The sequence below is a fragment of the Hemicordylus capensis genome, chromosome 2 (genome assembly GCF_027244095.1).
Source record: "Hemicordylus capensis ecotype Gifberg chromosome 2, rHemCap1.1.pri, whole genome shotgun sequence".
NCBI lineage: Eukaryota > Metazoa > Chordata > Lepidosauria > Squamata > Cordylidae > Hemicordylus > Hemicordylus capensis.
Window position 1 is genome coordinate 46,549,020 of NC_069658.1, and position 12,765 is coordinate 46,561,784.

At 42.3% G+C, this 12,765-nt stretch overlaps 1 protein-coding gene across 1 annotated transcript in view; it reads left to right on the forward strand.

The window, feature by feature from the left end:
- Window positions 1-200: 200 nt before the first annotated feature.
- AP3B1 (adaptor related protein complex 3 subunit beta 1) overlaps window positions 201-12,765 on the forward strand; it is a 211,232-nt gene continuing 198,667 nt past the window's right edge. Inside the window, 3 exon segments of the mRNA XM_053295883.1 lie at window positions 201-246; window positions 248-280; window positions 6,590-6,664. Coding sequence (XP_053151858.1) covers window positions 220-246; window positions 248-280; window positions 6,590-6,664 — 135 coding nt within the window. The 5' untranslated portion in view covers window positions 201-219.

Genomic DNA, 12,765 nt, shown 5'->3' on the forward strand with positions numbered 1-12,765 from the left:
AACATTTTAACGTCCAGTATAGGCTCTTTCTCTGTGTGTGTGTGTGTGTGTGTGTGTGTGTGTGTGTGTGTGTGTGTGAACAGATACATTGATTTAAAAACTTGAAATAGTGAGGGGTGTATGTATATAACATCTTGTCTTGCTTATTAGTTCACAGCCTTGTTATGATATGACTGACACATTAGTTTTCCCTTTTATAGAAATGAAGATCTGAAACAAATGCTGGAAAGCAGCAAAGATTCTGCCAAGCAAGTTGGATGCTATGAAGAGGATTGTTGAGGTATGTTGGATGTATGCTATGTATTGTGTTCACAGCTCTGAATATGTTACTTTTCACCCTCTGAATAGGAGCACCTTAATTTGGTCAGATTTAATTTGAAGGGAGGAGGTGTTTTACTACTACTACTGATAATTATATACCGCTCTTCAACAAAATTCTCAAAGCGGTTTACATAGAAAAATACCTAAATAAGATGGCTCCCTGTCCCTAAAGGGTTCACATTCTAAAAAGAAACATAAGGCAGACACCAGCAACAGCCACGGGAGGGATGCTGTGCTGGGGCTGGATAGGGCCAGTTGTTCTCCCCTGTCAAAATCTTGGAGAATCACCACTTTAAAAGGTGCCTCTTTGCTCAATTAGCAGGGTTTAGCAGCTCAAGCTCAGTTAGCAGCTCAGGTATGTGTTTGCTTACTCTTGTGTTAGTGTTAATACTGATAAATGGAAAAATCCGTGAATATTTGACACTGTCACCTTGCCAAAGCAACATATTCACACAACAGACTATATTCATGGAGTCAGATGAATGGTAGAATTCACATATGCCTGTATAGCCTTGAACACTTTAGCACTGGATATAACAAACTGTAGTGTGTGCCGCAGATTACACTTCTGTGGTTCTTTGAAACTATTACTTGCACGCATCTGAATTCTGCAGACAAACTGGCATGGCTAGAATAGTGAAGATTTTACCGTAATCTGGGATCCAAAAACCACTTGGTTGCACTCAAGGGACAGCAGTCACTATCTTTTCTCCACCCCACCAGTCATACTACAGATTGTCTCTAAAACTCTTGTTGAATTCAGAAGCATTTTGACAGAATGAAGTGCTCCTGTTCAAGGAATGCATGTCTAAAGCCCCTGGTGGCGCAGTGGTAAAACTGCCGCCCTGTAACCAGAAGGTTACAAGTTCGATCCTGACCAGGGGCTCAAGGTTGACTCAGCCTTCCATCCTTCTGAGGTCGGTAAAATGAGTACCCAGAATGTTGGGGGCAATATGCTAAAATCATTGTAAACCGCTTAGAGAGCTCCGGGTATAGAGCGGTATATAAATGTAAGTGCTATTGCTATTGCTAAAGCATCCTTTGACATGTGGTTCTAATATGATAATTTGGCTCCTGTACAAAGAACATAAGATTAAAAATGGTTAAAAACTATTACCCTAAATTGCTGATTATAATCTTTTTTTCTACTTTAATAAGAGCCTCCAACAATGGTGCATAAAATATATGGAGAGAGAGATTTTAGGGGGAGAGGGAGCTGTTTTTACAATACCTGCTTCACAGAGCTGCTGTTTCCTTTGCCTTCCAGCCTTTTGCTCCTGCCCTTTGCTCTCACTGAACTAATGGGCTCAAATCTACTCTGAATGATTGGAGAATAATTCCACTCAGTGATCTGCCTGCCTTTCCATCTCATTGTACTGTGTACTATAGAATATGTGCAAACAGTTCCTAACGCTGCCATCAAGAAAACTGTTTCCTGTTACCTGCTAAGGCAAGCTATTGAATTTGTGCTAACTAGCAGTATCTCTCCTTGTCCAGGCAATTGAGGGGCAAAGAAAGGGGGAAGAGAAACAAGTCCAAGTCTGGTGTGTATAACAAATGGAAACAATGATCTAAAAAAACCCACCCCAAAACAAAAAACGAGCACTGCACACAATACACAGGAGCATGTTATAATTGGAACATTATGGGTAAAATGTTCTACAGATAGGTCCAGAAGGAGGACACAGGACTGAACTTGAGCTGTGGGATAAGCTCCAAGCTGGGCTAGGCATGAATTGGAGATGAGAGACAGGTGGTGGTGGTTGGATTTCTCAAGTGCATTTTGTTCCTAAAACGATTCCCCTCACATTTCTTGGAAGGCTGTAAGGAACAAACTTGTCTATTAGGCTAACAGAGACCTCTTGTGCTGCAGTCAGGGCAGACATGAGTGATGAGGAAAGCACTATGGCCCCTATACAAACTTGTCTGCCCATTCACTCTTTTAAAAAACCATTGTCTCATTGAAGGCTGTCTTATGTTCACAAATACATCTTCTCTGAATTAAACCAAAGTGACTGGTCAGCTGCCAGGTACAGAGTGCTATATATCAAATCACTTGTACAATCTAGATCCCAGGGTGGAGATGTGTGTGTGTGTGTGTGTGCGTCCTGCCCACCTGCCACTTTTTCTTCCTCCCCCTGCTTTCTTGCTGGCTGGACGTCCGCTTCTACTCTCCCTCCGCCATTTGTGGGTGGACAGGTTTCTTCTCCAACCCACCCTGGTTTCTGGCCGGCCGGGTGCAGGCTTCTTCTTCCGTCTGCCATCCCACCCACCCCCCACTGCTTTCTGGCCAGTGTGTACATGTGCCCGCCCGCCTGCCACCTTTTCCTCCCCCTCCCGCTTTCTGGCAATCCGGCCATCCACTTCTTCTCTCCCCCGCTCATGGTTGGGCGGGCTGGCTTTTGGCCGGCCAGCCAGCCTTTTCTCCTCCGCCCCTGCTTTCTGTCTGGCCGGGTGCGGGCTTCTTTTCTCCTATCTGCCATCCCCCCAGACCCCCCTCCCCTGCTTTCTGGCTGGCTGGCCGCCGCCGCCGTTTCCTTCCCCCCACCTGTCCTGTGACTCTCTGGCAGGTCTCCGAACTCTCACGAGAGCTGCCATGCATGGGATTAGCCACGGGTATGTCTTAGAGAATTTTATTGAGAGAGAGAGAGAGAGAGAGAGAGATAAAAACATGGCTCAAAGGGAAATCTGACTTTAGTGTATACGCACTTGCATAGTTGAGTGAAGACCTGCTTTTATAGGTAAAAAAGAAACATTAAGAAGAAAAATCTGACTTCTGATGTTGAGCATTATGATATAGTCAGATTATTGTTATAGAGTTTGCTACTGGGCACAGGGATAGAAAGTCATCGGAGGTATAAGATCTAGGAGATGCCATTATGTATTGATCAGTGTCATCCATGGAATCAGTATGGGTGATCTTGTACTTTTATAGTCTCTAACAATATGAGCTGCACAGTATGTTGAGTTCTCAAACCATGAATGATTATGACTCTCCAACCAAACAGCTTCCATCTTGCATAGAAAGCAGTATTTTGCCTAGTAATTACCAGCTCTTCAGGACATTTCTGGATACACTAGTATACTATGCAGAAAGTAAATCACCCTTTGTTTAATGAGACTTGCTTCCAAATATGCATTTGATGTAACACATGCTTACTTACAGAAGAATGGCCCTGCTGGATCAGACCCAAAGCCTATCTGGTCCAGCATCCTGTTCTACACAGTGGCCCACCAGATGCCTCTGGGGAGCCCTGAGGCAGGAGTTGAGGGCATGCTCTCTCTCCTGCTATTGCTCCCCTGCAACTGGTATTGAGAGGCATCTTGCCTCTGAGGCTAGTAGCCATTGATAGACCTGTCCTCCATGAATTTGTCTAAACCACTTTTAAATACATCTAAGCTAGTGGCCATCATCACATCCCATGGCAGAAAATACCATAGATTATGTGCTGTGTAGAAAAAGTACTTTCTCTTGTTGGTCCTAAATTTCCCCACCTTCAATTTCATAGATTTGTATAGGGCATTATAATACGTAAACGTAAAGTATGGCGTCAAGTCGAATTTGACTCCTGGCGCCCACAGAGCCCAGTGGTTTTCTTTTGGTAGAATACAGAAGGGTAGCATACATTGCCTCCTCCCACGCAGTATGAGATGATGCTTTTCAGTATCATCACCTTCCTATATTGCTGCTGCCTGATATAGTACCAGCGGGGATTCAAACCGGCAATCTTCTGCTTGTTAGTCATGCATTTCCCCACTGCACCATTAGGTGGCTCTATTATAATACTTAGGGCATTATAATACTAGCATTCTTACTTTCATCCCCCATCGTAATGATCCTTTGCAAGGAATTTGCCTTTTTCACCACTACTGTACACTGAGTTGACACTATCAACAAGATGTCTGCCATGACTACAAAGTACTCTCTCCTGGTGGATCACCATCAGCTCAGATCTCATCAGTGTACAGTTGGGTTTTTTTGCCCCAATATGCATTGCTTTACACTTGCTTGCATTGAACCACATTTGTCAGCCTGGGAGTGGGATGCCTCTATCACATCCCTGAGGGTTTCATAAACACCTTTCTGCCTCCCTGAGCTGCTTCAGGTCAGCCACCTTGGCTTCGAGGGACGAACTTGTTCCCTGAGAGCCAGGGGCTGCTTGTACCCAGTGCACACCCAGGGCATCCACCACTCAGGTAAATAGTCATACATGCAGTGCTCTGGGAAGCACCCCCTCCCCTGCTGGCATTCTGCTTTCATTCCTGGTTTGATTTGCTGTTTAGAATACTCTCTCTCTCTCTCTCTCTCTCTCTCTCTCTCTCTCTCTCTCTCTCTCTCTCTCTCTCACACAGCTGGGTGCAGAGCATCTGCACCTCTAGTTCTTTGCCTGGCCACTGCTGCCATCCCCCACCTCCACCCGCTGCCATCTTTCCCACCTTGGCTGCAAACCTGTTCGCTGGCGTCGGTACTTTCCTCTCCCCCTGGCAGCAGCTTGCTTGTGAACTCTTGTGATGTGTGTGTGTACACACACACAAATACACACACTTACATGTAGTAATGAAGTGTGGTCTTAACCTGCTGCTTAGTAAACTTGTATAGTATGTTTACTTGTGTTCACAGGAAGTCAAACAGAGTTTTTTCTCTTGTTTCCAAGCAGATGTAATTTTGTAGTGCAAAAGGCTCATGGCTGCACGAACAAAAGTTCTGGATTATGTTCCTAGATCATGCTAAATTTCTATTCAGTTGTAAACCATCTTGTTTATCTTATTTGTTATTTCTCTGTGTGAACCGCCCTGAGACATTTTTGGAAGGGTGGTATAGAAATTGAATAAACAAACAAACAAACTTATTTTATTATAGGAACTACTTGGTTTTGCATGGTGGTTCAAGAAATAAATGGATTAGAACACACAGATCTTAATTTAATCAGTAACTTAAATCAATCTTTTTTTGTGGGGGCAGGTAGGAGGAATGTAACTCAAGCCAGCTTTAAATCTGCTTGATGGATATTAATCCACACTGTTAGATCCTGAAAGTAGATACGAATTATAAGTGTGTTCAGATTACAAATAGGCTAAGAGAAATAGTGCTTAATAATATAATGGCAGTGTTGTGGCCTACAGTATAGATTCTGTATTCATACTGGTAGGCTGAGCAGTTCTGTTGTTGCTTGCAAAAAGAAATTTTGGAAAGCATTGGCTACATGATAGCTAGTATTAAGTCAACTGCAACAGGTTAGTAAAGAAACTTATATACTTAACTCTATTTTCATTCTATACAGTATTCAAGACTGGAGCTTTTAATACGCAAGCTATTTAAAGCGGCTAAATTGAAATGATACCTTCTAGTCTTTGAAAGACCCATTATGTTCTCTTGGGTTAATGAGCCATGAACAAAGAAGGATTTACACTGATCATTATGACTTAATGAGACAAAATACACTTTAAAAAGATCCTAAATACATATTTACATGGTACGTTGCAGCTATTATGATTGGTCAGTTGAATAATGCAAGTTACATGTGAATTTCCATGGTAGGTTTTAAAGCTAGCAATCTTCTAAATATCTAATACTGTCATAATGAGATATGTATTATTAAACATCCCTCCCCCCCTTTTAATATGGTAATATTAAATCCTTGAAGAAAATTATTCCAAAATTATTAGTGTGGAACTTATCTATAGTCTGTGTCCTGTCTATCTTTTAAGGCAGAGTAAATATTTCTGGAAGTTGACTGGGTATGAGTGCAAATTTTCACAGGATATTTATCCTTCTCAGGATTGGGAGAACCTAGCAAGGAGGCAGATGATATCCAATAATTTTGAATGGAAATGCCAACATTCTTCTGATTTTCCTTCCTCTTGTATATGTTATGCTCTTTCCTAACAACTACACAAAATTGGTTGTCAGTAAACATTTGGAACACTTTTCAGATCTTAATTTCATCAACTGCCCATATTACCAGATGCTCTTCCTTGTTCTTGGTGTCATTTATAGTTTTGGGATGAAATGTCTGCTTTGATAATGTGGGTGTTCCTGTTAAAATATTTCTCAGGGACAAAACGTTAGCAAAATTTAGGATTTCTTTTACATTGTGGCTATAGCAGGTTATTGGAGCTTTTGACATATTTGCTTGAAAGATGAGCATGCTTTAAAGTATTTGGAAACTCTCATAACGAAGTAATAACACATGGTTGGTTCATGACAAAATAATGACTGTTTTATTTGCAAATAGCATGTTGTAATAAATATGTTGTTTTTTAAAAGATGATTGCCAGAGGGAAAAATACATCTGAATTGTTTCCTGCTGTTGTGAAGAATGTAGCAAGTAAAAATATTGAGGTATGTTGACCAGTCAGTACTATTGCCATTCAGTATGTATGTATGTATGCATTGATTCATTCATTCATTCATAGTGCATGCTGATCTTTGATCATAATAAACTGAATTGAATTGAATATTTATTAAAATTTTCTTATATACCGCCTCCTCCAAAGACTCTAGGCAGTGAATTCAGTAGTTAAATGTGCAACCTTTTTAAAACTTGCAACTCTATGTCATCAAATTGCTATTTATCAGTTATTTCCATAATTTCAGTTAAACACATGTGCAAGTAATGGTCTGCTGAAACAGGAGGCTTTTTGTGGTGAGATATTCCTAAAAATCTTTAAACTAGGCAAAGTGATAAAACATGTATTACTCTAATAAAAGCTGTGTTGGACATGAAATCAACTGATTTCTGATGTATAGAGTTGGGTTCAAAGAGCAGTGAGCAAAAAGTTAATAACTGCTAGCTGTGTTGTGCAAGTGCTAGCAGAAGAGGTTGTGCAGCATTCTAGTAGGTATGTTCTCATGTTTCCAGTGCCATCCTGAGTGGGGTGGATTGGGGCTTCACCCCTAGCAGTAGTGACCTGGAAATTGTAGACTGGAATCGCCCTGTCTGCTGCCAGCCCCAGAGCACAGCTCCTGACCCAATTGCACCCCCCACAGTGCACTCTGCTCAGCTGCATGCAGTGCAGCCCCAGGGAGACTGCTCCCCTTTCTGGTTTGCCCAGAGAGGAGCACAGCCGGCTGGACCCACACTCTGGGGGTCAGTGGCAATGCAGAGACTACAAACAGGAATTTCTTTGCTGCTGCTGCTTTGCCAGGGCTCCACTTCGCTGTGCTGCTGCCACCCTCTGAGCCCCCCCCCCCCGCGCACGTGCTCTCGCTCGCACGCTCTGTGTGTCTGTGTGACTGTCAGACTCACACACACTCATACAGCCCACCCTGGGACATCCCTGCTTGTTTCCACTTGTACATTAATATGTTTGGATTATCTTCACTTTTCTTGTGCAGTGTTCTAGTTAGATGTAAAACAGCTCTTCTGTGGGTGATTCCTTCCTTCCGCATGCTTAAAGACACCTTTTGTGTTGAACCTATGGTCTGAGACTACATGATAGAGCTACTTTGTTGAAGATGAGTGGGTCTCTTTCTAGACAACTGCTGGTTGGGTGATCACCCGGGAACCCTCTGAGTTCTAGGGATGGGTCCGGACCGGTCCGGAGGCCATTGTAAAGGCCTCCGGATTGTCTGGACCGGTCCGGACCTGGCCGGTTTGGTTCGGGTGGAGGGGGTTTCTTTAAGGGCGGGGAGGGTTTACTTACCCCTCCCGCCGCTTTCCCCACAGTGCCGGACCGCAGCTCTGTGGTTCCGTGCACACCCCTACTGAGTTCCATGATAAAGGCAGGATATATATGTAACAAATGTGACTGAACGTAACCTTTTGTTGTCCTTTCCTGTATACTCATCCTTGGGAATGGAGGAGAAAACATTTTTAAACAATAGTATTTCTTGCATATAGGGAATCTGCAAGGGACCAATTGAGGATTTGATTGTGGCTATGAAAAGATGATTGCGACATTCATTTCTTCACAAATATATATTTTATACTGTTCCAGACCCCTGAAGACTAACAAGCCCACAGTTTACTCCAAGAGCTGGTTTGATAAAGACTGCAGTAATGCCAAAAGTGAGCTTATTATTGCTTATCAAGAATACAGGGACTGCCCTTCGTTTGCTTCCCTCCAGAGCGCCATACTGCAGAAAAAACAATATAAGCAGTTGTTGAAAAATAAAAAGAGAGATGCCGTGAGAGTAGACTGGCAGCAATTGATAGCAGCCACAAGATTAAAAAAAACCCCTCATTGTTTTGGTGTATGATTGCCCTATATTTTATTTTATCCATTCATTCATTAATTCATTAAATTTATACCCCACCCAAACTTACGTCTCTGAGTGGCTAACAATCATCTTGTGGTATAGCCCACCCAAATTGTGTGGACCCCACCTTGGTTTGGGAGGAACACTTTGGTAAGTTATATAAAAGAGATAAAGAAACTGGCACAACTCCAATATTGGATATGGGTCAGCTGCCAGAGTGCCACCTGTATATAGAAGCTTTGGTAAGACATTTGAAACCTGGTAAAGCCCTGGGGTATGACCATATGTCAGAAATAATCTGGCATGGTGTACCCGGTCCTGGCTTCGCTATTTTAATATAGTGATAAAACAGCTCATGTCCCGAAGGATTGGGGTGTGGCATTAATTAACCTACCTAACCTACTTCACAGGGTTGTTGTGAGGAGAAACTCAAGTAATTAGTACACCGCTCTGGGCTCCTTGGAGGAAGAGCAGGATATAAAATGTAAAAATAAATAAATAAAAATAATTATTCCAATTTACAAGAAAGGTGATAGGAAGCTCCCTGAGAACTACAGACCTATTAGTCTGCTCAGTGTGATAAGTAAGCTGTATGCCAAACACTTGTATGAGAGACTGCTAAATTGGTTTGAAATGGACAACATCTTGGCTGAGGAGCAGTTTGGTTTCCGTGCAGGTTGTTCCGTCATGGACCCAGTCTTAATTCTGCAGCATATAGTAGGGAAATACTCCTCCAATTGTGGCTCTCCTTTGTTTTCATGATTTGTTGATTTCAGGGCCGCCTTTGATTTGATCCTTAGGGAGAAACTCTGGAACAAGCTACTTAATTCATCAATGGCTATTATGCTTGATAATAAAACTTCATGAAAACTCTGGTATAAGAGTGGGCTCTAGTGTGCAGGGGCGCCTCACCAAGGAAATTCTAACATTTAGGAGTAAGACAAGGATGCATTTTGGCTCCATTATTGTTTAACTTTTACATTAATTCCCTCGCTTCCCATTTAAACAATTTGGGTCATCACCCTCCTAAATTAGTGGATAAGCATCTCACTATTCTCTTGTATGCAGATGATGCCATCATTCTTTCGCAAACACCAATAGGTTTAAGAAGAGCATTATGCTCTTTGGCCTCCTAGTGTAAGGAGCATTCACTTGAAATTAATTATAGTAAAACGTAAGATTCTAGTGTTTGCGAACAGACCAAACATTTACAATTGGATATTAAATAGGTACGAATTGGAACAAGTAAAACAAGTTAAGTACCTTGGTGTAATATTTCAGACCACTAACTACAGATCTGCGCACAGAGAAGATGTTATAAAGAATGCTAAGAGGAGCACACAGGGAATTCCAGGGGTGCCCATTTTTATCCCTGTGGCTATTAAACACTTTGAGGCTAAAGTCCGTGCACAGCTCTTATATGGAGTGCAGCTGGTCATATACCCTAATTCCTCTAAATTAGAAGTGGTTCAATCTAATTTCCTGAAGAATATATTTCAGGTCCCCAGCTGTGTTCCTTGGGCGGTTCTACGGCTGGAAGCAGGGTTGCTCAAAATAGAGTCTAGGGCTTGGATTATTATTTTGAATGATGGCTTAAGCTGATTTTCCATCCCATTGGCTTAGCTCCATTGGTCCTAAAGGACATCTATCACTCAAGGTGAGAAAAAGGGGTGGAGGAAAGAATATATTATTAAGGTGGTTCTCCCACTGCACTGCTAACTCTGGGTTATGAAAACGCCAGGCTCAAAATAAGGGAAAGAATTTATGATAATGAAGCAGCAAATTGATCAGGGCTCCATTCTGATTGGTGTCTTTTTGGACAATCAAATTCTGAGCTTTACACCTGCCAACTATTTAAACCAGCTAACAGTCCCAAAGTATTGCAGAGCCCTGACATTTGCCCGATGCAATGCCTTGTGCACAGCTGTGGTGGAAGGGAGATATCAAAGAATTCCACATGGAGAGCATATTTGCCCCGTGGCTCTGGTGAGATTGAAATGACAGCTCATGTACTCTTGTACTGGCAGTATTACTGTGATGTTTGGCATAAATTCATCTATTCAGATATTAGCTCATATCCAAGCTGTACTGATTCCTTTTACCTAAATTTCCTCTTGTCAGATTAGAATGACTCTAGAATCCTATAATGTGGCTAAGTTCTGCCTTATAACTAGCAAAATTCATTTAGAGCTCATTAAGAACTAAATATTCTATGAGATTTAACACCGCTCTGTATGTATTACATAATTTTGTTGTCTTGCTACCTTTATACTCGGTATCATTCTGTTATTAGTGTTTACTAACTTGTATATATAGTTTTGTTTAACTGTTTGCTTCTTCTACTTATTATACTAAGAAATTTTATAGAGACTTTTTATTAATTTGTAGGAGTAGATTGTTTGAACCGTTTTTTCTGTTTTGTTGTTATGCTGATTAAAGACCGAAATAAAGGCTATGCTATATTTTATAACACATTGATTTTCTTTGAAAGGGATTTATGTGCATCAGCATTTCTTTAGTGATTTCTTTAGATTTGTTCTATTTTGGAAATATAACGAAATAAGTGGACAAGGCTGGTTCCTTAAAGTTAGTGATGAGACTATATCTGGAATTGAAATAAGCTTAATCTGGAAGTGATCCATTGTCATCATGAGAAATGGGTTACTCACCTGTGCAGGGACCTCACAGATGAATTAACTAGCTCCTCACTGGCGCCCCTCCCTGCCGTGCACGTGCCTTGTGCGTTACTTTTTCCGGCAGTCGTGCACCATTTTGCCTCTGTTTCTTTTTGACCACTGATGCATTCAGACCTCCCTAGGGGATGCTTTTCAACATCATTGGGGAAGGAACCTACTCTACCTGTTTCCGCCCCTACCTTTGCTCAACAGGGTGGTTGGCAGGCTGATCCACGACAGTGCGCGAACCATATTGATAGCACCATGGTGGCCGCACCAGACTTGGTTTGCATCGCTACTCAGACTGATGAATGGCCACTTCTTCCATGTAGCTCTCGATCGAGACTTGCTGTCAAGGGACACGGGAAAAATCCTGCACCTGTCTCTACGAACCTTGCGGCTCACTGCCTGGAAGGTCGGTTATTGAAGAATATTCTTCTGAACTCCAGTAGAGCCTTGACTCGCAAGAGCTACACAAGTAAATGGAAGCACTTCACGGTCTATGCTAAGGACCATGGCTTCCGTCCTCTAAAAGCTTCTCCCACTCAAGTTCTCCTATACTTCACCAGCCTGAAAGAAGCAGGCATAGCTAATATGTCCCTTCTGATACACCTGGCCGCTAATTCTTCTAAACATGCCGGCTCGCAAGGCCAATCTGTGTTCTCACACTCCTTGTGCAAGAAACCTTTTGCGGGGTATCAACCACCTTTACCCCCCTGTTCTCACTCGTACGGAACAGTGGAGTCTTTCCCTGGTCCTCGCCTCCTTGATGGAAGCTCCCTTTGAGCCGCTGCATGAAGTCAGTCTCCATTACTTAGCGCTCAAAACTGCCTTTTTGATAGCAATTACAACTGCCAGGCGCATAACTGAACTGAGCGCCTTGTGCGCCAATGTGCCATTCATGCAATTCTATTCTAAAAGGGTCGTGATGCATACCTGAATTCACTTTCCTACCTAAGGGGGTCATGGACTTCCACTTGAATCAAAATATTGTCCTTCCCTCCTTTTTTCAAAATCCTGAGTCTCGCCTAGACAAGGCTTTGCACTCCCTTGATGTCTGCTGCTGTCTCTTCTATTACCTGAAATGTACTGCAGATATTAGACATTCTAAGATGTTCTTTGTCTTATTTAAGGGCAAAAATAAGGGTGTCTCTGTCTCCAGGCAGAGGCTTTCCCATTGGTTGGTAGAGCTCATTTTCTTGATACACAAGTTACAGAATCGGCAACGTCCCAAATTCATCAAAGCCCATTCCACTAGAGCGTATGCAGCTTCTGTTGTGCATTTATCTGGCCTCCGTTTTAAGGATATCTGTGCTGCGGCCAACTTGTTTTCTCACCTGCCTTTCATCAAGCACTATGCTGTGGACTTAAGTTTGGCTTCAGAGACCAACTTCGGGAGAGAGGTACTCAAGCAGGTTCTACAATAGTAGGTGGAATGGCTGCACCCTTCTTTAGGAGCAAAAGCTAGCTAGTCACCCATTTCTCATGATGACAACAGATCACTTCCAGACAGATAGGTTGCTTACTTGTAACTTATGGTCTGGAAGTGATCCATTGTCAGTTATG